This window comes from Paramisgurnus dabryanus, chromosome 16, assembly GCF_030506205.2.
Source record: "Paramisgurnus dabryanus chromosome 16, PD_genome_1.1, whole genome shotgun sequence".
Taxonomy (NCBI): domain Eukaryota; kingdom Metazoa; phylum Chordata; class Actinopteri; order Cypriniformes; family Cobitidae; genus Paramisgurnus; species Paramisgurnus dabryanus.
This window is the reverse complement of record NC_133352.1, coordinates 8800304-8827763: the sequence shown is the minus strand read 5'-3', so window position 1 is coordinate 8827763 and position 27460 is coordinate 8800304. Positions and strand designations below refer to the sequence as shown.

At 39.1% G+C, this 27460-nt stretch overlaps 1 protein-coding gene across 6 annotated transcripts in view; it reads right to left on the bottom strand.

The window, feature by feature from the left end:
* The window catches only part of gria3b (glutamate receptor, ionotropic, AMPA 3b), a 176893-nt gene extending 149948 nt beyond the window's left edge, over positions 1–26945 (bottom strand). For 3 of the 6 annotated variants that reach the window (XR_010532422.2, XM_065268127.2, XM_065268125.2), the window contains exons 1-2: positions 26709–26945; positions 26029–26187 (exon numbers count right to left, since the gene is read on the bottom strand). Coding sequence is in view for 5 of the 6 variants with exons in the window: in XM_065268127.2 (XP_065124199.1) it covers positions 26029–26187; positions 26709–26787 (238 nt within the window). In the remaining variant the exon portion in view is untranslated. The remainder of the gene's footprint in view (positions 1–26028; positions 26188–26708) is intronic. The other 3 variants (XM_065268128.2, XM_065268123.2, XM_065268124.2) reach the window with 3 other exon arrangements.
* Between the last annotated feature and the right edge of the window lie 515 nt (positions 26946–27460).

Sequence of the window (27460 nt, the reverse complement as noted above, 5' to 3'; positions counted from 1 at the left end):
CGCGAGCACCGTTGCAATTAACTTCCCGTTGGAGGCGAGATGCCGGATTTATGCAAATGAGAGTGGGGAGGGGGTGAGATGCATTTTACGTATGTATTTGTTGTTCAGATTGGGCTATTTTCTGGCGGACATTTCTAAAGGAGGAATTTCTATGAAACGGAGATGTTCAGAATGTCTAGCACTTTTCGTATGTTACTGAATGTGGGTAGACTACCAAAAAGGTAAAAACGTATTTTCATTCTCTGTCCCCTTTAAGGAAATAAACTAAAACCTTTATTAGATTAAAGTACATGCCAAGTTATTATTAACATTAAAAATCTCACTGAAAAACAAAAAATTTTGCAATATTTAAAGAGATGCAAACTTACTAAATAATTGAATATGTGGATAATTCTGGTATTATAAACCTAAAACTATATAAGACTGGTGGTATTCACAGCAGGATGCTTCAGAGTTGGGATAGGGATGCTGCGGTACAGACTCATAACAGACACAGGCCTTCATCACCAGCATCCAGCTCCATATTCTGCATACATGCATACATTCGGCATACACATCCATCAGACTGCGTGATACCAGTGGGCTGCATGGAGAGCAACAGAAAGACAGTAATAGAGACAGAGGAGGCGTTGTGTTCATAAGAAGCTGTGGTCCAGCATAAACAGCAGTGAAAGATATGCTGCCTACAAGAAACCCAGCCATTCCCCAAAGGGCCTCTCTCTTGGGTTAAAGTAGAGCCTGGGTCAGGACCGCAAAAAGCCAAAGCACAGGTGATGAAAGTGACCGTCATTCGAGAGCTGAATCAGCTGGAGCTTCAGAGCGGCTGACTCGAGCAGAATGGAAAGACCCACAGGTCTGTGCTGCTTATATTGCACAACGAAGCTCCCAGGTCACCCAAGCCAGCGTAAAAGTACAATAGCAGGATTTGGAGCCATTGTCCCCTTTCATAGACATTTAAACAGTGCTTCGCTTCTGACAGATCACATTTTCCTCCTTTTCAATACTTCAAAAAGAGGATACAGAACGTCTGAGCCAAGCACACCATCAGGGGTTTCAAGCATGGAATTGATCCAGATTGTCTTTTCAATCTGGAGCTGGACGGGATTAGAGATCATCTCTGCCTGGAGTGAACTTTCTGATCCACATGCAGGCCTAACAAGAAAACAATCCAGCTGGGGAACTTGGGAGAAACCAGCAGGTGCCCACACACACAGAGAGAGAAAGAGAGAGAGAGACCACCAGCATCCTGTGTTGGTACCAGCATGCCCAACATACAGCGATGCTTTAATACTGTCATGTCAAAGATTGAAATCAATGTGAAATCTTTCTAAAGATATTGCCAAAAGTAAAATTTTGCATGCATATGATACGCCAGTCCTTCCAGTTCACTTTACATAACGCATCTTTTCATGTCATTTTATGTACTGGTTTCTCTATTTTTAAAATATTGTCTCTTGGGATTTGGGTTTTTATAGCATGTTATTTATACCCAATTCATGAGAATGGTTTGATGAAACATACTATAATATGAAAGTAGGTTTCCCTTCCAACAGTATTAGTGTTGTTTAAGGGCAAAACAATGCTACTTTGAATGTCTCCATGTTCTCAAACATGGACTTACATGCCACAATGTTTTGTGATGAAGTCAAGTCGATGACTTTCAACAATACCAAACCATCTTGTAAGCATCATGACCACCTTACTCCATTATCCTTAACCTCCATAGCACAGTCAATAGAAATGACAACACAGTTCCACAATAGTGCAGCTGTCGATAAGAAGCTAGAATGTCAAAAATCCTGGATGTTATTGATGTCAGCAGCGGTTCTGCATGACTTTATTTTGGGTTTAGCTGGTTCTTGATCAATTCCAATTTGACACCTCGTTCAAAGATCAATATAAATGATGATACTTTACTTTCTGCAGCCATATACAGACTCAAACTACTGCCAACCACATTAACTTGGTTGAGTCAAAACAGAAAACTGCAACTAAATGCTTGGAAATGTTTAACATGCAAAGAAACAAAGAACAAACATTAAACATTTTAAGCTTGTCTGAATTGCAGCACATTTCTATAATAAGCTTTTAGCATGCACTAGTAAAGTCCCTCATGAACTGTTACTTTTAAAGTATTATATTTTAGTGATGTAGTACTCGAGTCCAGTCTCGGACTTGAGACCGGTCTCGAGACCGATTTCTGCTTTCTCGGACTGATCTCGGACCACAGTGGGAGAAGAAGGACTTGAAATTTCAGACCGAGTACTCGAGACCAATGAATTTTAACAACAATAATAATAAAATGCAATGTTGACGGGCATTATTTGAAAATGACATTCCATGGTGCAATGCAAAGATACTGCCATCAGAGCCGTTGATTTATCTTTAGAAAAATAGGCAGAAGATGATGCATGTTGTAGGGATTTTTTAATGATAGTAAAAGCACAGTCCAAGTTAAGACTGCTCCGCTAAACAATTCCCAATCTAGCTTAGTCTGTAGGCCTAACTGTTGATTATTAACTGGGGTGATATTAAATCATGAATATGAAAACTGACATATTTTTATGGTCTTGGTCTCGACTCGAACTCGAATCCTTAAGGACTCGGCCTCGACTCAGACTTGCTTCCTCAAAGACTCTGTTTTGACTCGGACTCGACCCTTCACTGCAAAAAATTATGTGTTACTTTTGTACACATTGTGTGTGTCATGCCATTTAAGGCGTTATTTCATGCTAAAATAAATGAAATGGACAACACAAATTGTGTTAAAAACAGTGACGGGATTAACGCGTTACTGTAATTCCACTACTTTTAGCGGTAATGAACATGTAAGTATTTTTTTTAAATCAAGTAACGCAGTTACAATTACTGAAATTTAAATGAGTTGGTTATTCGCGTTACTCTATTTTGTGATAAATGAACACTTGCAGACAAGACATTTCTGATTTAACATTGCAGGACCGTGGTGAGCGGCACAATAAATAATAACACAGAAGGTGTGTTAGTTCTCTCATAATGTGTTGTCCCTATACTAACACACCTTCTGTGTTATTATTCATTGTGCCGCCCACCATGGTCCTGCGACATCTTGGGCGCTGTTGCTATTTTCCCGGCGGGAGAAATAACCCTTGCGCCAGGCGCAAATCAATAAGGGGTTGGTCTGAAGTAGGTTCATTATTCATAGGTGTGGTTTGGGCGTAACGTCAAATAAACCAATCAGAACGCTATCCAACATTCCCTTTAAACGCAAGAGCGCAAGTTCCATGGCGGGTTGCCATTATTATGAGGGATTTACCAGGCGCACGCCAGGAGCGGTTCACAGCCGAGGAGACCGACGTTCTTGTAAGAGCAGTCAAAGACAGAGAAGTTGTTTTTTATGCGGATGGGAGAAACCCGCCCAAATCAGCGTCGGTTAAACAGATTTGGGAGGAAATAGCCGCAATTGTCTCATCAGCTGGCATCCCCAGGAAGTTGCGCGCAAGTGCTACAATGATGTCAGGAGACGGGGGAATCCCAAGCTTGCCAGCATAAATCGGGCACGCCGTGTAACGGGAGGTGGATCTGCCTCTACACAGGACCTGATGCCAGCAGAGGACCTGATGCCAGCAGAGGACATCGCTGCGTCCACCCTCACCGCTGAAAGCCAAGAAACGCAAGCAAGGTCCAACCCCAAATTAAACTTACAAATCAAGTTCATATACATTAAGGGTTCTTATTACACGGCTCTCTGGAATGCTTGATTCTGATTGGTCAGTTGAGACATTTGCAGGTTCGTTCTTTTCAAATAATAACCGCTCCAAAATAATAACGCATAGCCGGACTACTTGCACGAGTAAAATCGCTCCGCGCCAATAAAGATCAATAAAGATTACTGTCTGTTTGGCGCCATCTTGTGACAAACACTCGACAACCACGACAAGACACAGAGAGCTTACTGAGACTGAACTTGACAAAATAGAGCATGACAGCTACGAAGCCAACACACAAAAAAATACAGAATGGGCATTAAAACTTCTCAAAGACTGGCTAAAAGAGAAAAAATGGAGACAGACAAGTATGAAGCAGAGGATCTTAATAAGGTATTACGATCATTTTATGCATCTGTGCAAAGTTTCGCGGAAGGATAAAAATGTTAATTTAAAACAAATATGCCAATAAAATGTTTCAAATTCATATTCATGTCCAGTTTTTTTCTTATGTGGCAAGTAGCCGTGTAATAAGCGGGATAATGTAGAGGCAGCCGGTAGTTATTGGGAAATAAGCCCCTTCAGTGTGATACAAGACCCTCCGCTTCGCGTCGGGTCCTGATCACACTGTCGGGGCTTATTTCCCAATAACTACCGGCTGCCTCTACATTATCCCTTACTTATGAAAACATTTACATAAAAATAAACGTAATACAGCCACACAACAAACTTATGAAAATATTTTAATTGTTATTTGCATGAGAATTTTTTAACGCAGCCACACAAAATAAATAAAAACTATCACCACAATGCTCACCACAATGATTTCCCTTATCTCATGTGTTAATATTTTTTATTGTAACAATTTATGATTTGCAAAAATAACTGTTGAATCTGTGTAGATTAGATAAGCAGTGTGTGTGCGTTGTGCACGCTATACATTATGGTCAAGCATGCGCCCTTAAAATAGCATAATGAACCACGCGCAACGCCACTGACTTTAGACTAGTTTTTTTCTGGTTAGTGGCGCAATTGTTTTTTGAAACTGCAAAATAGCATCAGGGATGGTTTGCGCCGCAACACGCCTCCTTTTTTGCGCTGAACCGCCCAGGGAGCGCAAGTTCATTCCCTAGTTTGCCGATGTGCGTCTGTGGAGGGAAAAACCCGCTGTGCGCCGGTGCAAAATACGAATGATACATGCGTCACTGACAAAGTCAATTGCGCTGGGTGCAAGATAGGGCCCTTAGTGTTGATTCTGGGACAACACACTAAAGCCCTTTTCACACAGATTTTCCGTAAGATACACGGGACAGGCATCCTGGAATTTTACGGGACCGCTTGATATTTTATTCATTCACACTGCCAAGTTTACACGGCATCTGATGGTCCCGGAAAGACACGTGACATGTTGAAAGTCCCGCCCTCTCTTCTACGCAGCGTCTGAAGTTTGCATATTATTTATTATTTCTCTCTCCAGAAACAACTCGCGTGCATTTTTGTTTATGATAAGACTACAAAGGAGCGCGTGAATGCACAGTTCTATTCTGGTGAATGATCTCAGCTTCAGAGTGGATATTTGACAAGCTCCCTGATTTCTGCTTTGATACAGTTTTCAGACATTTCTCATCGTGATTGTTTATATGCATTTAAAACCCGCATTTTGAGGAGCTGAACAATATATCTCGTTGGGATGACATGCGGGTATTTTCGTTTATTATAGCTCAAATGAGCACGTGACGCGATATTCTTTTATGCTGCTGAATGATCTCCGTTTCAACGCAGTAAGTAACGAGCTAACTTACCTGATATCCGCTTCAGTCTAGTATGCTGACATTTCTCGTAGTGAATGTTGTAAATCCCTGATTTTAAAGAGTTGAACCAACTTCATGTTGCCATGACACGCGCGTCCTCACTACGGCACGTGCGTCATTGTTTATGCGTCTCATATATCATTTCCTGATAACTGCTTCAATCTAGTTTGCAACATTTCTCGTGGTGAATGTTTATATACATGTTAGTTTGCAACATTTCTCGTTGTGAATGTTTATATACATGTTATCTCTCGTTGTAAGGAGCTGAACCATAACTTGTGTTGTGATGATGACGCGCGCGTCCTCACTTCGACACGCCCTTTATGGCATTCTTGTTCACACAGAGGGTTACCCGCGTATCTTACTAGGTCCTCTTTCCGGCAACGATCCCAGAAGATTAACGGAACGAGTTTTTGTTCACACAGACGCTTGTCTGGCAATTTTACGGGTATTTTCTGGGACCAGAGGTCTGTGTGAATGAGGTTTAACTGTGTTGTCCTGGAATCCACCCATCTCTGTGTTATTATTGAAACAACACATTTTGTGTTACTTTTAATACAACATGTGTTATACTTGAACACAAAATCAACACAAAATGACACATAATGTGTTAAAATTACACATAATGTGTTAAAAGCTTACCGCACAACTCATTTAAATTTCAGTAATTGTAACTGCGTTACTTGATTTAAAATACTTCGTTACATGTTCATTACCGCTAAAAGTAGTGGAATTACAGTAACGGAATTACTTTGTTACCCATTACTCCCATCACTGTTTTTAACACAACTTGTGTTGTCCCTTTCATTTATTTTAACATGAAATAACGCCTTAAATGGCATGACACACACAATGTGTAAAAAATTTACACATCATTTTTTGCAGTGTTCAAAGACTCGGTCTTAGGCGGTCTTGTCCCCATAACTATTGTCTTTAACCTTGTTCACACTGTCAGTACAAATACAATTATGGGACATATCTGATAGGAATCCAGACGTGAACGTCCAAAAACCACATGAAATCAGTTTTTTTTCCGAATCCATTTCAGGCTATATCCAGAGATTTTTTGAAATCCTTAAAGCAACACCAAAGAGTTTTTTTTACCTTAAAATAACGTTTCCAAAAAAGTTTCAGTGGTTCATCCACTCAAAACAGGGTGAATGGCACTTTCACATTCGCTTTGCGGCCCTCTATCGGCCAAAACCGCACTAAAGAAGTTTCCAACCGTCGGGTAGTGGTCCTGTAGTTCGAGTGAAAACTACAAAAACTTGCTTTACGGCAGACCTACAATCCAATCAGAGTCAGCTATGCTGCAGTATTTACGACAGTGCTAATGAACAATTACGCTTCTAAACTGTAGGGGGAGCAAAGAGCAATAACTCTTTAGTGTTGCTTTAAATCACATTTACAGAAATCTATTTCAGTCTGAACACTCTGATCACATTTGTGTAGCTTTTTGGTTACGTCACGCTGTTGCTTAAACGCAACCCAGTGCGAACTTTGGAACATGTCCATGTAAAGGAGAATATGGTTTCTACAGCGTCAGATTGTCGTGTCAGCATGACGCCATTGCCTAGAAAGAGTGCAGATAATCCGGAACACGGTAAAACGCTACAGGACGCACAGATTGGATCTGAACAGTTGTGATACACAGTATGGACAGTGAGTCTTTCAAGTCGAATATGCACTAAAATCGGATATGGACTGACAGTGTGAACAAGATATAAGTTGTTTGGTTTTACCTCATGTTTCATTGTCTGCACCTCTCGTCCGTTAATTATATCATCACCATTGTTATCAACGGTCTCCATGTGTATTTATACCCTTGCCTTAGTTCAGTCCTGGTCCGATCTCGTTTCCTCAGTCTGTTGTTAAATGTTTATTGTTAACCGTCGTCTTCCTCGACTCTCCACATGAGCATAACGTAAAAGTAGCATAAAATCAAGTTTTAAACCTTTTTTATATATATGTGTACAACTTTTCAGGTGTTGGTTATGAGACGGCGAATGTGTTAATCTTGTACACTTTAGCACATAATATCCTTGGAAGCCTGGTTAAGCCAGACCAACTGTTCATTTCCTCCCAAATGATGTCATCTTTCCTGCAGGGCAATGGTTCAAATTTAAGGCTCTCTGTGGCCCTGCGGATCGGTGGGATCAGTTCTCAATCTGAGGATCTTCATTAATCTTGACTGGGTGTGGAGACCTATGTGTGTCCTCTGCTCCGAGGCAGCAGAAATCCTGGCAAATTCAGGTTCTATGATAAAGTCAAACAGGAACATCTTAAAACCGTGTGCTGGTTCTTCGCACCCCATTCATGCAGGACTTTATGCCTTTCCTAAACACATGTTTCACAAAGCCAGAGCCGGAAAGAATAGCGTGGCCCGCTGCAGCCGGGCAGATTAAAGAAAAATATGCACACCGTTAACCGTTTTCCATTATTCCCCCAGAGCTGCAGAAACCGACGGAGTGTTAAACACAGTCGAAGACCTTCACTGCACTGACCTTTACCAGCACAATAGAGCCCAAGAACTGACTTAACACACCCTTGGAAATGGAAAAATACAGAGCCTGAAAATACTTCAAGAATAAAACGTAGATGAAGAATCACTGATTCATTAATTCCTGAAATTGTGACAAAACATATCAGAGCTAATCTAAAAAGTAGCATTATCCTGTAGAAAGCTTTTTTAAATAAACTAATATGACCAAATGTCTTTTGAAGTGGTCAGGTTTTGTTTTGTTCTCTAAACAATTTCATGAATCTTTGAAAGAACATCCTGTTTTTGCCAACGCTGATTTTCCTAAATGTACCACTGCATCATAATCAAAATGAGACCATTTATCGTCTGCAGCTGTGATGCTTTAGTGATAAACAGTACAAATAATAGCTACTATTCATTTGTGCAATTGTGCACACCGGGGGCATATAGTAAGGTTTGTCATACAGCAGATAAATGCTTTGTGTGTTAGAAAACTTACTCTTACATGTTGCCTCCTTCTGTATAACACCAGTTGTCATATCATCATACTGATATCATCGTCAATACCAACAGTGACAAGATCTAGCGTTCGTGCTGTTCACAGGTGTTCAAGTGATGTAGACATAAAAGCATTATAATATTGTCATAGCCGCACTTCTGTTCATACACATATACCACACCTTAACAGCCACAAATGCTATTATTAAACATCTGTAAGCACAAATCAGATTGGAATAAATGCAACTGCCTTTGATATTTCCATTAAAAATTCATTGTGTTTTATTTGCCTTCAAGTGAGTGAAGTGTTTGTTGGCCCATGTTCTCTTAAAGCGAGCAAACTATTTTTATAATGTTCTTTAAGAAATAAAGTAGGTTTCATAACTCTGCCCCATACCATCCCATACAGAATGATGTCACTTACTGGAAAAGGTTTAGCAAGGGCAGTCGCTCAAGGACACAAACAATACAACATGGGACAAGACACAAGGTTGGACTTGTGTGTTGCACGCTACTCTGTTCCCTTTACTAACAGGAATCCCATAGGATCAGCCAAACCATGTGACCATCCTAATACTGTCCAAATACCTCTTTTGGGAATTTGTATCCTACACTGCTTGAAATTCATAATGGAATTCAGTGACCAATCAATAATTCGTTACATTTATAAGGCGCTTTTCTGCAGCACTCTACATATGAATGGGGGATTCTTCTTAACCACAACCAATATGTGCAACATCCACCTAGATAATGCGACAGAAGCCATATTGCACGATATACAGTATTGAGTGATATAGCCAATCAGTATATGAGGGGATGATTAGCAGGCCAATGGGCAAGTTTGCCAGGGGACACCACTACTCCTTATTGAAAGACATCCTGAAATTTTTAACGACCACAGAGAGTCAGGACATTGGTTTAACATCTCATAAGAATCTACAACATTTTTTGACTTCTTAAGGGCGATTTATAGTCGTGCGTAGGTCCTACGGCGTAGCCGCGATGGCGTAGGTTCCGCGTCGTATTTCCTCTATACTTTTGCGTCGCCGTCCACGTCGACGTGCAAACACACGCGAAACCGCTGGTTGGCAGTAATCACGCGTGTAACCACAGTGGCAGCAGAAGTCGTCACAGAAGAAGAAGCTAAGCAAGTTAACCCACAAACGAAGAAGAAATAGCAACTTGTTGTGTATAATTTGAGAAGACCAGCAATGATGGAAGTAAATAAACAGCGACTTATGTTGCAGTTTGAGTAGAGCTGAAGATCTTTGCCCGAACCCGACGGGACCCGTCGGGACCCGACGGGACCCGTCGGGCTCGGGCGGGTTCGGGCTTCCTTTCTAACATTTTACACGGGCTCGGGGCGGGCTCGGGCTTGCGCTCCGGCTTTGTGAGGTAAATGAGCGGTCAAGTTCAATCAGTAGCGCAGGATCCCGCTGAATTCATTTACAGTGGATTGGATTTAATGATTTTCCTCATCAAAAACATGTAGCCTAATCTTGGTGGGTAGGTTTTTCAATGTATAACTAAATATGAATCGAGTCTTAAATACATAATTTAGACAGAGGATATAGACTAATGTTGGCAGTAATGGAGAGAAGTGCCGACGCAAATCCCGCGGAGCCTTTCTCGGTTACACTTTATTTTGATAGTCCACTTTAGACATTCTACTTACTATAAATAACTTTGCAACTACATGTACACTAACTTTCAATAATTTGCAACTATACGTCAACTAACTGTCATTAGTGTATTAGTAGACTGTAAGGGTTGGGGTTAGGGAAGAGGTTTGGGTTAGTGGAATAAGTTGACATGCACCTGCAAAGATACTTAAAGACAGTTAAATGTCTGTTGAGATATCATCACAATAAAGTGTTAGTAGATATTAAGCAGTCAGTTTACTAATTCTCTAAAGATTGGTAGTTGATAAGTAGTTGCAAAGTTACTTATACTTAGTAAAATGTCTAAAGTGGACTATCGAAATAAAGTGTTACCCCTTTCTCTTAATTTCGTTATTGCCAAATACCCATCTTAATTCAGAATGTATTATCTTAATTTAATTAGTTAAGAAATAATACTTTTATTGGCATATTTATAGTGTATTGCATAAGCCTATTTAGAATGAGATGTCACAATGTTACAGATGACTTATTTTATTTCTTTGTTTCAACTTCCAAGTGGCGTGTAGATTATTAGTCATGAATAAATAATGTTAAAACCTGTGTAAATTTCTCATTCTTGACAAAAGCTGTGTGTGTGCGCACATTTAAATAATGTCGGGCTGTAAACGGGTTCGGGCTTTTAAATAGCTGTCAATCTAAATGTACGTTCGGGTTGCATTCTGTCGGGCTCCGGACATTTCGGGCCTAACTTTTAAGGCCCGATTACAGCTCTAAGTTAAATCACTCCTCAACTTGGCTCATCTTTGTTTTCACCGTCTCAAATGGAAATACCTATGACGCAGTTTTTTTACCTGATGGGAGGGGTTCTGGTGGACCAATCACAGCGCTTGCTGTCCGCGTAGAGCCGACGCGCTGTTAGAAATTTTGTGAGGTGCGCGTCAGGCTACGCAGAGCTACGCACAGGCTATAAATCGCCCTTTAAAATGACTACCTCATGGCCGTTTTCAACATACTATACTGCTCTGCATGTATTTTCTGCAAGTAATGCTTCGTGTTTATGTAGCTCAATGGATGGAGAATCGTGTTAGAAGCACAAAAGTCATGAGTTCGATTCCCAGGGAACACACAAACAATTAAAAAAAATATGTACCTTGTAATGAAATCTAAGTCGTTTTGGATGAATTTTTTGATCTTCTTTCAATTACTAGATCTGCATTCTTTATTTTGTCTTTCTATGTTTACGGGCCCTTCTTTTCCATTATTTCTACCCTTGACATCCCTGCGCAATATATAATCTTGTTTAAAGGAACACGCAGACTTTTGGGACTTTATTTACCGTATCCCCCAGAGTTAGATGAGTCCATACATACCCTTTTCATCTCCGTGCATCCCGTAACTGTCTGATGCACCCAACGCTAGCCTAGCTTAGCACAAACACTGGAAGTGAATGGCTCCAGCTAGCATACTGCTCCCAATAAGTGACCAAATAATGCCAAAATGTTCCTATTTATATGTTGTGATTTGTATAGTCACAGCGTGTACAAATAACAAGGTCATATGTGACACTGCCATCTTTTAACCGTACACATACTCGAAACTATATTCTGAGAAGGCAAAGCACTGCTACTTGGGCGGAGTGATTTGCACAACTCTGACCGAACTCTCTGCTCCTCACCAGGGGGCTTCTCGGGAGCTGCGAGCAAATCACTCCACCCAGTAGCAGTGCTTCACCTTCTGAGAATATAGTTCCCAGTATGTATACGGTTTAAAGCAGACATATCATGCTTTTAAATCTGTCCTTTTTACATATAAATCATCTATTTGTGGTCTATGTAAAGCGAAACTGCAATGCTTGGGTCTGAATTCCTCATTATTATAGCCCCACAGGCCCCCTTTCTACCCATTTTCTGATGTGCATCTGAGAGCAACTCGTTTTGGTGCTGTCTTTTTAAATGCACGTCATACCCTGCCCCCTCTCCAGGTTGCAGAGGTGACACTCGGTTAAACTCCACCCCGTTCGGCCATTTTTGTAGTTTTATAGCAGAGATACGATTATCTAGCTGCACAGAAACTTTTTATTTACTCGTTATTCACAAAATGTCAACAACGGAAGACTTGTCCATCCAGCCTTATATGTTCGCGCCAGAGTCGGAAACGGACTGAGAGGAAAATGAAGACGACGAACCTGCAGAACAACGTCTTCATATGGAGGTATCGCAATGGTGTGAGGCTGCAGCCTCCGGAGGTCGCATATCTAGGCTGCATACGTCATCAAGACGGTCTTATTTCAGAATATTAACAATTATAAAGTTTACTATTATTCTTAGTTAATCGTAAGTTGTTGTAATATGCTCATGACTTGCAAATGTGATGCTCAGTTAACTTAAACCAGGCTTGATGCCCAAAAGCGATCACCGCAGGCTGCAGCCTTCGGAGTGAGAAACAGCACTGCTAAACCATGACCACCGTGTACTTTACTTTTTTACTTTAAGTTATAAACTGCTTACCGAAGTGCTCTGCTCGTCGTCTCCAAAGAAAGAAGTAATTGACCCCTCAATCAGACGAAGTCTATCGGCAAATCCTTCTTTATACTGGCGGAGATTGGTGAAGTAGTTATCCTTAAAGTGCCTCGGGCACACAAAAATGACTTTACCCACAGATGTGAGTACATTTCTTACGCTCTCGTAACTTCTGCATCCTTGAGCTTGGACTACAATATCGCAGCGAGAAATATAAAATGGCGGATTGCTCGTAGTGTTGGGCTGGAAGTCGATGTCCTTATTTAGCAGTTCCGCTGCAAATACTGTGACGTAATTGTTCAAAAAACGTAATAGATAATAGAAAAATCAGAACCGGTTGGAAAATATGACCAAAACAGAATATAAAGATATCAACAAAGCACCTGAAGAGACTAATTTCAACTTTTATGTACTTATAAACACTACAAATATACAACAAAATGCATTTAAGAGCCAAGAAAGTGGATTTAGCATGATATGTCTCCTTTAAAGATGGCTGTGTCTCATATGACCTTGTTAATTGTACACGCTGTGATTACACAAATCCCAACATAAAAATAGGGAAATGTTGGCGTTATTGGGTCACTTATTGGGAGCAGTATGCTAGCTGGATCAATTCACTTCCAGTCTTTGTGCTAAGCTAGGCTAGCGGTGGGTGCGTCAGACAGAGTTACAGCACGCACAGAGATGAAAAGGGTATGTATGGAGTTATCTAACTCTAGCTTATTCACTGTATCCCCCAAAGTCCCAAAAAGTTGTCATGTTCCTTTTAAGAATCCCAATGAATCACCAGTCGTTATGGGTCCTTTATCCAGTCTGGAATATTTCAGCTGAATATCAAATGCGCTCGTCTTCATAGCGTTCAGACACGCCAATGAGAAGCGGACAGCTGAAGGTCTTTTCTTTCATCTTGTTATAGCCATGATTTGATCAGCAAGTGTATGTGATTAAATGAAGGCTCCATGTATACAGGTAGGCAAGTGTGATGGGATTGTAGCTGCAATTGCTAAATGGTAAGTCAATAGTACCTTAAATTTTTCTGTTTGTTATAAAAAATGACAGGCAGTTACTGCTGCATTAAATTATATTGCAATAAAAATTCAGCTGAACAATTTGCAAAGTACAAAACCTTTGCAGGCTCCAATGGATATTTTTCAAGATGTACATCTTTAAAACCTGAACTAAAGCAGCCATTGACTGTTACGATCTCAAACATTCATGGCAATAGAATTGATACATCTTGGTAAAATTAAATATCTTTGCTATTGTAGAGCGATAGCTCGTTCTTGGTGTGTTATGTGCATCATGCAGAAAACATGCCTGCTGCACACGTGTCGAAAGGGTTTGTGATAAACATTCACAAAATACTCGCAAGACACTAACTTGAAACTAAACTCTGATTACACATGAGATTAAGTGAGTATCTGGCAAACGTGAGGGTCTCTTTTATCATAAACCCCTTTGAAGCGTCTGCAGCAGGCACGTATCATGGCATGACGCATGATATAAATACATTCACATGACGAGCAAACACATATTTTGACATGATGAGCCACACACATGATGGCCTAAATATGTTTTGCAGAGCTTTGCATCATGCGCCTTCGAAACGGAAATCACCGGCCGCAGTGTTGTAAATCACTAACTTTCCTTTCTTAAGTATCATTTCTTTTGGGTTAACTCTTTTGACTTAAGTAAATTATCATTTAGAACACGTTATCAATTTGCTTAGGCATAAGTAGTTAAGGCTGATTTGAATGAATTCCTACAGAGCAAATGATACAGAAATGTATGGGGGCGGCAGTGGCCTAGTGGATCCCCGGCTCCACCGGACCAAGTGTCCTTGAGCAAGACACCTAACCCCAGCTGCTCCTGATGAGCTGGCTGGCGCCTTGCATGGCTGACACCGCCATCGGTGTATGAATGTAAAGTGCTTGGATGGCCATAGGTCAGTTAAAAGCGCTATATAAATCCATTTACCATTTCCATTTTTACCATATGATTATTAAAAACAAACAATAAAGAAACCCCACCCCTAACCTCAACATCAAAGATGCGAAAGCAAATCGGCACAAAACGTACAAATGTGGTCATACAAATTAGCCACTGTGTAAAATACATACAAATTGCCATGTGATTGTGTTCATATGACAACAACAGGGTTTCCCGCGGCACTTCTCAGTTGGGCGCCCCGCCTAAGCTGGGAAACCCTACCGCCTTAATTAGGTTCTTCAAAAAAACAAAATCGCTGCAAAAAAGGCCGTCAAGTGCATCTCGGAGAATAGCGCGGACACTCTTCACACCGCGAGTGGGGACGCACGCAACACGGCCGAAATGAGAAAGACGTGTTCCCGACCGTCACTGTCTGGAGGATAACTAGCTAGTTGATAAAACATCTCGGAAAATAGCGCGGACGCACTTCAAGTTGATAAAATACGTGTCCGTAAGAACTGTAAGTGGACTTATGTTTTGGGTTTATTTAAGCCTGTTATTGTATTAGTCTATAGTTCTTGCAAATTTAAAGTAAGTTAGCTGATGATTTTGTTGTTTGAGCAACCTGCTAGGTTTCACGTGCCTGTTGATTAGATATAATTGTCACTTTATTTATGTGCATTATTTACATGCTACAGTAGTTACACTCCTTTAAGATAATGTAATTAATAGTGGGAAATAATCTTTTTTTATAATTTTTGCACTATCTATCATCGTTCGCCAGACATTCTACAACATCTGCTTGAGTTTGTGTTTATTAACCCTTTAGTTTCACTTCATCACCCAGCTATTCCCGTTAGAGGTAAAAACATTTAATTCATTAATAATCTAGTATGTGTTCATTTTCCGTCATAGTTTCTTCAAAATTAAGTTTTATTTGAGTGTTTAAAATAAAAATATTTTAATTTTCAACATAACGCCCAACCCTACCGCCTTAACTAACACATTTTCTGCGGGAATCCCTGAACTACTGTATGTATATGTGTACGGTTTTTGTTTGAGAAAAGCATACGTGTTCTGTTCTTGTATATGAATAACTCTTCCATAATTACGCCCCTACAGTTGATCCGTGGTGGGACAGCAACTGTCCTCTTGTCCAGACATAGATCTCCTCAGACTTCAGCAATGCTGGACATCAGGATTCTGACAGGAGACCCAGGCATAAGTCACTTTTTAGCTTTAACTGGTGAGGATGAGAACGACCTGACAAACCTGCTCCAGCTAATGAGAACAGAACTGGACCGAGATACCATAGCCAGTCAGAAGAAATCTTATATGACTTCCCAAATTCATGTTAAAGAAAAAGATAGATAGTAGGAAAGAAAGGGAGAGAGCAAGTAGACTCTTTCATCTTTCAACCTGTCATTACGTATGCACTTTAGAGCTGAGAGTTTGATCATAGTTAAAGCTGTGCTGCGCTGTTGACAGTGAGGAAAAATCCTGATGGATTACGAGTTTGTCAAACATTCGTTAAAAAATCACTTAATTAGAGATTGAAATAAACAGCTCAACTCTGAAACATATTACAGCCTAGCGTCTCAATTTATGCTTAAGAAAACATGTGACCTAAAGATGAACTGTCTACTGTATGCCATTGCCTACACTAACCAGTCTCACCAGATTACTCCACTGTGCAAAATTTATGTTTTAACCATTAAAATTGTAGAAAAGGCCATTCTCAGTCATCTCAATGGCAGCTGCTTTACTGGCACATGCTCCTCGAGAACCAGACAATTTTTTCTCATGGGTTCTTTGTTCTAGTGTTTTCTTTTTGTGTGACTAATCACCTTCAGGTAGTACAGCCACAGGAAAATGACATGACAATCCTGATTGGCTGATGCTTTTATCCCAGATGGTGTATTAATGGCATCTACCAGCAGGGGTAACTGCCTCTGGGAATTTTGAGAAATGTCCAATCCACAGAGAAGTTTAGAGCAACACATATTGAAGGACTTGTCCTTTATTTTAATAGCTAATGCCCTGAAGTTTACCTCACAGCCCGTCAAACCCACACCTGACAGCTTGTACCCAAGATGAAAGCAGTGAAGTTTGAACGCTTTATATTCAAATAGCAAGGTTTTCTGCCATTTTCACCTGTGTAGGCAGAATTGCCAGATGTACTCTTGCCAGAAGCAGCTCACCGTTGTTAAATTACAGCAAAATGTGTACAGAACTAAAGTTTACTTTAGCGCATACAGTCGACGGCCTCAAAAACACGTCCAAAGCCGCAAAACACCAATTTTGAGAGAAAGGGTAACCGAACAAATCTTTGTTATTGCTCTTCCTTCATATTTTTATAAGCACAATAGTTAACTGCAGTCCGCCGCAGCTTAATAACCATCTGCCAGCCGGGTGTATGAGAAACTGGAGAGTCCAGTAAAAACGGGGTAGACACATGTAAAATCTTGGCAGAGGAGATGCACACCATTAGCCTAATGACAAAATGAAGGATGGGCGACTCCGTGCAGACGGAGGGGGAGATTTAAAAGCACAAGAATGCAAATTCATTCCTTTACAAAAATTCACGAAAACCTTAGATCATAAATAGACCAAAAAGTGCTCTGGTCTCAGTTATTTCTCCTCCCGGTCGGAAGAAGACACACTCGGCTTTAATTCAGCTTTGGCCATCAGAAGAGAAACGCTGCACCCACGATCCTTTTCATGTTGCACCCGGGTCTTTGAACTGCTCGTCTTAATGTACCTGTGACTTCAAGACTTGAATGGCTTAATGGGAAAACAGAAATAATTTGACAACTTCCACTGTCCCCTCCTCTTTCATGGTACTTCAAAGTAACATCTGTCTTAGTCTTAGGCAAGAGAATGAAGTAAATATATAAAGCTTTGCCTGGAGGATTAGCACGCTTTGCTAGTGGTCACTAATTAAATGAACAGAAGTGGATTGAAAGTGTTTAAACATGCAATTTTTTGAAGTTACAACAATGAAAGAGAAAATAATTTGGTTCTAAAGATTGACGCTCACAAATGACATTCACAAAACTTCAAACTAAATTGTGTCATTTTCATGTAGCAAATGAATGACAAAAATAATGATTGTTTTCATACAGGTTTCTCGGACACTTCTCCATCTGCTATTGGTCAGTCAAAGAAGACCAGTCAGAAGAACAACTGAAAAAAACTTTCACGCTTGCCCCGGGCCACCTGACAAGAGTACAAACTAAATTCAAATACACTTTAATTCTGCAAAGATTGCATTACACTCAAGCACAAAGTCAAAAAAGCATATCTCATTTTGTTTTAATCTATATACAGTTTCACATATTTCACAAGAGATGTGAAATGTACCAGACCTCAGGCCAATTAAAGACCAATAAAGCCATATTGATTGTGTTAAAGGTTGGAAATATTAAAAGCATGTTCTCAGTTAATACTGGAAAAAGAAAATAAAACCCATCCCACCATTTAAATCAATAAATAAACTTCACATTTAAAGAGTGGCCTTAAGCCCATCAGAGGAAAATGAACAATGTCGAAAGTCTTTAAGTGCTAAATTAAGTTTATTTTGTGTATTTGGTGTAATACAATGTTTTTGCGTGGTTTCACCCATCATTTTCCACATACCGTACATTTTTATAGCTCCAAATATATTGCTTTCCTGAAACGCAATGATTATGTACAAAACACATTGATTTGAAAAGCTCTGTGTCCCTGATTGGCCAGCTAATCTGTACGTTGTGATTGGCCTGAATACCTCTGACGTCAGCCGGAAATGTGATGCTCTTTACCATGTTTAAAAGATTTGGTCACAATGCAATTCTAATAGGAGTTCATTTACAGGCTGTGAGTCAAAGCGAGAGGAATTATGACCATTGTCGGTCTTTACTACATCACGATCCTAGGAAGTAAACTGCTGACTACAATCTGTTTGTTGTAATCCTAGAAAAGAGATTTACGTTGGAGATGACAATCTCATGTCATCAGTGGCGTAGCGTCTGGGCATGCAGGGTATGCATGTGCAAATAGGCCCGGGCCAATAGGGGGCCCGGCTCTGAGCTTTTAATTAAAACGTTTTTTTTTTTTCAATTTAATTTTTATTTGTGGCCGCAATAAATATTTTTGTATGCATATCATGTGTAGTGTTTCTTTTTTCTCCGTAATGTCTTTTTTCTCCGTCATTTCTTGGTTGCGTTATTTTTTTATTATTTTTTTGCACTCCGCGGCTGCCGTAGACTACTACGGCATAATTTTTTTTTACATGATGCATCGCCGCGCCAAAAGAAAACACACAGCGTGAGAAGTTACTATAGCGGCTATCTACATAAACATTAAGGATGGACAAATATAAACATAAAAGTGGGGCGTTTTTCTTTTTTTAAATCTACCCTTTAAAGTAAAAAAGTAAAGAAAAAATATTCGACTACCTTATTAAAAGTATATGTTGGCAACAGACCTGCGTGCCACAGTTAACAGTGTCAACAGGCAAGGTTGGGAGGGGGCTTTGGCTTAAGGGGGCCCGTAATTTATTTTGCATATGAGCCTGAAACTGACTTGCTACGCCACTGCATGTCATCTTTACTTTGGGATTTGTACCATATTGTTAACTAATATGTACTAATATACACTTACACAACAAAGGAAATGTAAAAATGTGAATCGGACAATAGGTGCCCTTTAATATGAAATTTTAGTGAAATATCAATCAGGATATGTTTTAAATTCTCACAGACAGGGACAGTTTCACTTTTGAAAACAAGTGTCACTTCATTTTGAACTACAAAGGCATTAATTTTGTACTAACCCCACACTAGACATCTCTAAAGCAGACTACAGTCCCATCCAGACACAACCAAATAAAAAAGGAACAACACCGAAAACAAAATTCACCTGCTGGCCGGAAATAAACGTCATGATTTTTGGCAGATATAAACATCTAGAATAATGCAGGAAACAAATAAAACACTGACAAAGTTAAATTTTCAACATTTTATTGCAAAGACTTGATGTGTCAGCACGCAATTAAAGGATTATATTCCATGTGGCAAAACGAAGCCGCCAGACTTGTGACTGACCAAACCACAAAAAGATAAAATCTTCCCGGACACTAAGATTAAATGTACATGTTTGCAATAGCAACAGATGTGGTCTATTAAGCGCATTGTGAAAAAAAACACCAATATGTCACGTTCTGCAAATGTAAAGATGTTTGGCTCTCGGTGAGGATTCACATCTCATTACAGCAAAGAGTGACAGAATATACTTGTGTCTTGAATGAATGAGCTGTTTGCTTCGCCTCAGCAGGTGCTGTATATTCAGCATACTGTCTTTAAAATGCATTCGTTTTGTTAAAAATAAAATCTCTGTTCGTTGTACTCAACGCACCTCAGTAAATCACAAATCTGTCTCAGTCAATAGGCAGTAGAGGTGAAATGTCATTGTGAGTTTATTTATTCGATTATTCCTGCCAGCAGATTTCGCAGTGGCCGGTCCTGTGATTCTGCTTGTGTGGCAGTCAGTTTTGACAGCGTGTCTTTGTGTAACACCATTACTTTGCTCTTTTAGCTTTCTGTTCTTTCACTGCTTTGATACAAGTCTATCTTTTATGATTGAACAACAACAAAGAGGAATGAATAAATAAAAGACAAGAGAGAAATGGATTAAAAGATAAAAGAGATTAATGCATAGTCATAAATGCTACTGCTGCCGCATGAAACCTGACAAAAGCATGTCCAGCTCATATTTCAAAACAAAAGTTTCTTTTTACACTGTGACATTATTTAATGACTTTACAAAAATAAAAGAATGAATTAAGTAACATATTAACATTAGTTTTCAAATGTAAGTGCTAATACCAATGTCTACATCACAGTGGTTATTGTACTGACTTCAAATTGTGCTGATGGAAAATGCAATATACTTATGTGAATTACCATAGGGGATACTAGAAATGAAAAACAGTCAAAGTAAAACATCTGGACACATCATCATAATGACAATTTGGGAGAGAAATGGATTGAGTTCTAATGAAAATGTCACGAAGCCAAAAATGGTAATGGTTCTTAAAAATAGGCTTCATACAAAATATCTTACTCAATATGACACAGACATCCCGAAGGTTTCTTCATGTGCCATACAGTAAGGTCTTTTAAAAACCAAAAACAACCTCATTATTCCAAAAATCAACAAAAACAATTATACAGACCAAAAATGTGACTGAAATATACAGTTTGAGGACTCATTACTTTGCTCAGTCATTCATAAACATTGCTTGCAACTGCATTGTCATATTGTAAACAGCAATTAACCAAATTATTCATTGATAACTTGACAGTGAAGCAGTCAAAACAACAAGCATTAAACAAAAGCTTATTTCAGCATTTTAAATTGATATCTCTGTCCAGTAATGTAATGCAGGGTATACGCCGATATACCCACTTTTTATATACCCACTTTTTATTACACTGTTAAAAGTACCTAGATCTAACTTATAAAAAGTGAGGCAAGTGACTGCATGGGAAGTTTTAGGTTGAGTCAACTTGCAACCTTTTTTAAGTATATTGAACACACTAACATTACTTAATATGAATGCAATAAAATTGAGTTGAGTTAACTAATTGTACTAGTATTACTCAGTTAGATAAACCTACTTTTCTTGGTACAGGTAACATATTTATGGTTAGTTGTTGTTTTTTATTCCATGAGATGAGGGCATGAAACGTTTATTCAATCAACGCACCCACTCAGTTTAGTTTTGGGCAGCTGTAAAGCGTAACATACTTCAGTATGCCGTCTATGCACAAGCACCAGCCTTCTGAACAATGGTAACTACAAAACTCAAAGAAGAAACAGAAAGTCTTCCAAATATCGAAGATAAATGAACATTACACAACTAAGACGTTTTAATTCAAATTTTACTCTCCAAATGCAGTCCCATGCAAAGCATGCTGGGATCTGCAAGTCCACTGCCTAGTTAGCTATGTTTACAAAAATAATTCATGTAGTTTTTACATAAGATTATTAAGTTAATTTCTTTCTTACAAATTGAAATGGATTATACATAATAAAATTAAGTTGAATTTACTCAATAATGTGTTCATTTAGAATTACTCAAATTATTCCAATTTTTATTTTATTTTAACTCATATTTTGATTTTAAAAACAAGAATTAAAAATATCTAATACAGTTTACTCAATTAATTTTTGTTAAATCTACTAAGGCACAGAAACACTTTTTACAGTGTAGTTGGCATGGGGTATACAGAGCTATAGTAACAGGAAGAAATGTTTGAATGTTAAAAGTTGGTTTGTGTTGTGGCCTGCTGTGTAAATGTGGGCTACTGATTTCTAATGAGAGAGAGAGATAGAGAGATAGAGAGAGAGAGAGAGAGAGAGAGAGAGAGAGAGAGAGAGAGAGAGAGAGAGAGAGAGAGAGAGAGACATGTGACACTGCCTAAGAGGAACATCAGTTCCCTTAAATAGATTCACCTTAAAAGACATCTAGTCCCATGTGACAAAACTAAATTAATATGCACTGATTTTATATAGAGCATACAGCACAAAGATCAAGGCAAAATCAAAACAGTGAATCATGATTCATATGGCTTAAAGAAATATTACACTGACTCGCTATTCATATAAGGCTTGATATTATATTTCGAATCACGATAAAGACAAATGAACCTAGCAACTGAAAGAGACGACATTCCATTCGATATACTTACATGGACTTTAAGGTGAAAAATAGACTAACATTTTAATAGGACCCAAACCATACTTTAAAGACACTTTTGACTTGGACTGATACCACCCAACAAACACCTTAGCAATCATTTACTCTATGCTCTAAAAAATGCTGGGTTGTTTCAACCCATGCTTGGGTAAAAACAACTCAGCATTGAGTCGTTTTTAGCCCAGCGGGGTGGTCTGTCCAATATTAACCCAGTTTTTAAACAACCCAGCATTTTTTCAACTGCAGTACTGCACTAAAACCTCAGAAACTTAGCGACCACCCAGAATGGCCAAAAAAACTCCTAAGATTTGCTTCCATATCCATTTATATAGCCTATTCGAGTACAATATGTATTTCCTATTGCATTGAAAACATATGATCAGATATTCACCAGCAGTGATTTCTGCACAGGTATTTCAAGTACACTTATCCCACATGCATACTCCAAATACTATAGCGAGGCAATTTCTCTGACAGTGGTTTATGTTTCAAAATCTCCCTGCTTTTGTAATGCCACCCGGGTAAAATCAAAGGCTTTCAAAGAAACGATGCCATCATCTAAACACTCAGCACAACAATAATTTGAAGATTTTACCCAGCAAGAGTTTATCATTTATGGCACTCTTGAAATGCAAAATGCATAGTGTAAGTGTCTAGTTTAAGCAGTGATGAAAAATAACTTCTCTGTAGTTCTTCACAGTTTCTCACTGCTTGTAGGAACCAAGAAAAAACATCACACGTTCAAAGTTTAAATAAGGTGGATTTATGTATTGCATTTCTTTATATGGTCTTCAGTTGTGATAGATGCATGCAGTTCAGGGCACTGATATCGGGAGTACCTTTAGCGTCTTCATAGTGATGTGAAAGCACCCAGCCGTGTTTGTTTTTTGACGCTTTAGAAGTAAGAATGAGTACACTCTTAAAAATAAAGGTGCTTAAAAGGTTCTTCACAGCGATGCAAACGAAGAAGTTTTTTTGTTCCTTAAAGATACATTTAGTCAAAGATTCTTTAAAGAAAAATTTTTTTATATACATTTTTATAATCTGAAGTAGGGCTGCATACCAATTAATCACAACTAATCGTTTGCAGAATAAAAGTTTTTGTTTACATCATATATCTGTGTGTATTGTGTATAATAATTATGTATATGTATAAATACACACGCACACATATTTTTATATACACATCATTATTATACACAATACACACACATATAATGTAAACAAAAACCTTTTTCTGCAAACGATTAGTTGCGATTAGTTGTTATGCAGAGATAATCTGAAGAACCTTTTTTTTCACTTTAAAGAACCATTGAGACATTAAAGGTTCTTCGATGGTTATCGTGAGGCACCTTTATTTATAACAGCGTATCTATACAAAGATACACTTAGCTACAGGCCATGTGCTTTAGAAAGAGAGCCTATTATGGTTAACCAAACAAGTCTACGATTATTCAATATGTTGCGTGAACTTTCCTGACATGCAGACGCAGATTTCTTATGCAATGTTGCAATTGATTTCCCCATAAAAGACTAAATTCAACATGAAATACATGAAATTGGCCCTTTCCTGAAAACACACACCTTATTGTACAGAATTCAGCCATGTCTGCTATAGTAATAAAGATATCTTTTAAAAAATCCATCTCTGATTCCATAAAGACTGTGCTGCCCTAATGTTAATGTTAGCCAACAGACAAATACATATTTAAACTTTCTTTTCTCACAGTCAGATCACTGGGCTGATATGAAATGCCCCCACTTTTAAATACAATCGGTTGAAAATAAATCCCATTAAAGAGCTCCAATTATCTGATTCACGATTTTACATTTCCTTTGGTGTGTAAGTGTGTATTATGTGTTATGTTAACGTGCAAAAGGTACAAATCCCAAATTAAATGATGAAGCGAGTCATCATTTCCAACGTAAGTAATTTTTCTTGGACTACAACATACACACGGATTGTAGGCAACGTTTTTTTTTCCTGGGCCGGTTGACGTGGACACGGCGGTCTTTATCATAATCCCTCCCGCTTCTGACTCGTATTGATAATGTAGTAAAGACGATATTAACTCATGTCAGTATTGCATTGTAGGCAAAACTTCATACCATGGTAAGAAGCATCACATTTCCGGCCAATCATAACGTACAAGTAAGCTGGTCAATCGGAGGACACAGCGCTTTTGAGCTTTCTACAAAATCAAAGCGTTTGAGGACGGCAGGGATATCTGGAGCAACAAAAATGTACGGTACAGTATGTGGAAAAATAATCTGTTTTTTGAACCATAAACCAAGCAAACACATTGCATTATACCAAATACACAAAATAACGTTTTTAATTACAAAATAAGTGAACATACAACAGCATTTACAGCATGCGACAGAGACTGATTCTTGACTCAAGTTCTTCATGTTTTGTTATAGACAATAATATAAAAGAGCAGAACTGGGGCAAGGACTCTCTTAGGACTAAAGTCTTCTCCTAGTTTTATTTGGATTGTTAAAATCAAGCTTTACCCCCAGCCCTGTGATTTCTCAGTGTTGGATTAACAATCACATTTTTTCATTAATTTATTCATCTTATTCCTAATATCTGCACGGTTATCAGCACAGACAGCTCATTGGTATGTGATCATCGCTCACGGCTCAATATAACATGAGGCTTCGCGCCTCCTTCGCCACAATCCCACACCCACCTTGACACTTTCGGTTTGATTGGCTGCCTATGTGTAGATTTTTTTCCTAAGACAGTCGGTGTGGCGAGGCAATATGAGATCTGATTGTTAATGAGATGACTCTGCAGAGGTTGGGATGAGGTTTAGATATCCACACGGGTGCTGAGGTTACCGCATAAATACCGCAAACCTGTATGGAGGTTTGGGAACGGACACCGGTGGATGTGAAGTAAGATGGGTATTTATTTCGATTTATTTCTCAGAGCTTGCAGCTACAAAAGAATTGACAGGAAGCGTGGATTTTTAGGACTGAGAAATAGTTCAGAAGTAGTGAAAGACCAAAGTATGGGCAAGGTTGAAAAATACAGCAATTTATTTGCATTTCTTCTGTCCATGCAACTAAACCTGGAAAACTCTGCTTGTGTAATCACTTAGGTTATCTTCTTCGCACCCATCAGTACCTCTACAGTGCACGAGGTGATTCTGTGTTGCCAAGGGAACTTGCTTTTCAATTCAAAGTGATTTTGACTCAGAAATACCGACACACTGTGCCCACAAAGCACTTCTATTGCTGAATACTCATCCTTCTATTGCAACACTTTCACTTGCAAATCAGACTGGACAAGCACAGGGGCTGCAGAGGACTGTTACGATTACAAAGCCATTCGACCACAAAAACATCAGAGCAGAAATACAAAATGACTTGTCATGTACTAGACAAGCGGAACGTTACAGCCGACCACAACGAGTGAAGAAGGTAAAAATATTTTCCATGACAACAAGAAGAAATGACTGTAGCTTAAGTTATCCAGTAAATAATAATTTGACTGGTAATCCACAATTAGTGGATCATATTGTAATATACAAGTTACTACTGTAGAATAATCTTGTTAAAAAAATAGGCCAATACAAACAAAACTGTGAGAATCTGATTACTATTTGCATCTTCAATAAATTCTGCGAGTTTAAATTATTTTGCTATTACTTCTGAACAATGTTATTATTGTTGCTCAATCGGATTCACTCAGTGTAGCACATTTAGAAAGAGCCAGTACTCACATGCATGTGTGACAGAGAAACTGTTGGAGGACTCCAGGTTATCTACATTATAATTTAGATGGAAAGGTTTCTCAGTCGTATTCTGGTTGGTGTTGTAGAGCTGAACAGCAAATCTGAAGGCGCTGTGTTCTTGAACCGTAGAGCGCATGAAGAGCCCACCTTCATGAAAAAACAAACAGCAGTAAATCGATGATGAAATATCCACAAGATTTATCTCATGCATTTAGAGACACTATACAGAAACGCTTGAAACAACAATGCACCTTGAATAAAGCCATCAAATATCAATAAGATACATGTATGGATGGATCTGTTCCAACATTTCATGCATGCATGACTACATTTTCTTCGTTTTCATCATTGGAAGGAACTTTCTTTTGAGTTTATAAAACGATCTTCTCTTTAATCGCCTAAACAACGCTGCACATGCGTGCACTGTAGTGGACATCCAATACGCATTTTCACGGGTTGTGTCAAATGTACAGTATTTGACAGCGTGTCTTAAGATGTCTCAAGTAAATGTTGCACTAGTGCACTTACAGCATTATAACGGACACAGTAATAACGGAGGACGTACTGTCCTGGTATGAACAACACACAAACGTGTTTTTTATACTGTACATACGCGTCGGAAACGCACAGGGACCGACTGAACCCACCGATAAAATACCCGGACTTACCTATATTTATCTGGTTAGGAAATCCACCGAGAGATCTGCCGAATAGCCCTAATATAAAAAGGACCACGCTTTGAGCCATTTTCTCTCGTGCCTCAAAATCCAAGCCTTATAAAACGAACTGTGTGATGAGATTCATAAACGCAGAGATCCGGGCATCAGTAACGCGGTGAGACTCATGGAGAACAATTCTTCTGCATGTTAGAGGAGAGACTGATGTGCCGAGGAGAGGGACAGAAAGAGAGAGAGAGGGGGGAGGGAGAGAGAGAGAGAGAGGGAGGGAGAGGGAAAGACTGATGTTGTGGATTGTGGAGGCGAGTAAAGGGCCGGGTATACTTTTTTTCCGCGTCCGCGTCCGGCTCGCGCGCGCACGCGTCCGCGCAGCTTTCCGGGTATAGTCCCCGCGGCTACACGCGGATGGCCGCGTTTGACACTATACGCAATACTAATGATTTCTTATTCAAATTATTAGTCTAACAGGCTGTCAGGGCAGCACTGATTTGGTGACATTTACAGTACATTAAAACATTAGGATAGTTGAAGAAAAGTAACTGATCCACCATTGCAAACACAGTTTAGAACAAACAACAAGACAACAAATAACAGGAATCAAACAAACATGCTCCACAGCTTTCTGTTCTTGGAAGAAGTAAAAGTTAAAGAAGAAAAACGATAGTGTGTGTGCAAATGCTGTCTATTTCCTTTGTATAATTGTTTATAGTGGAGTGTCCTGTCTAAATATTTTCACGCGCATG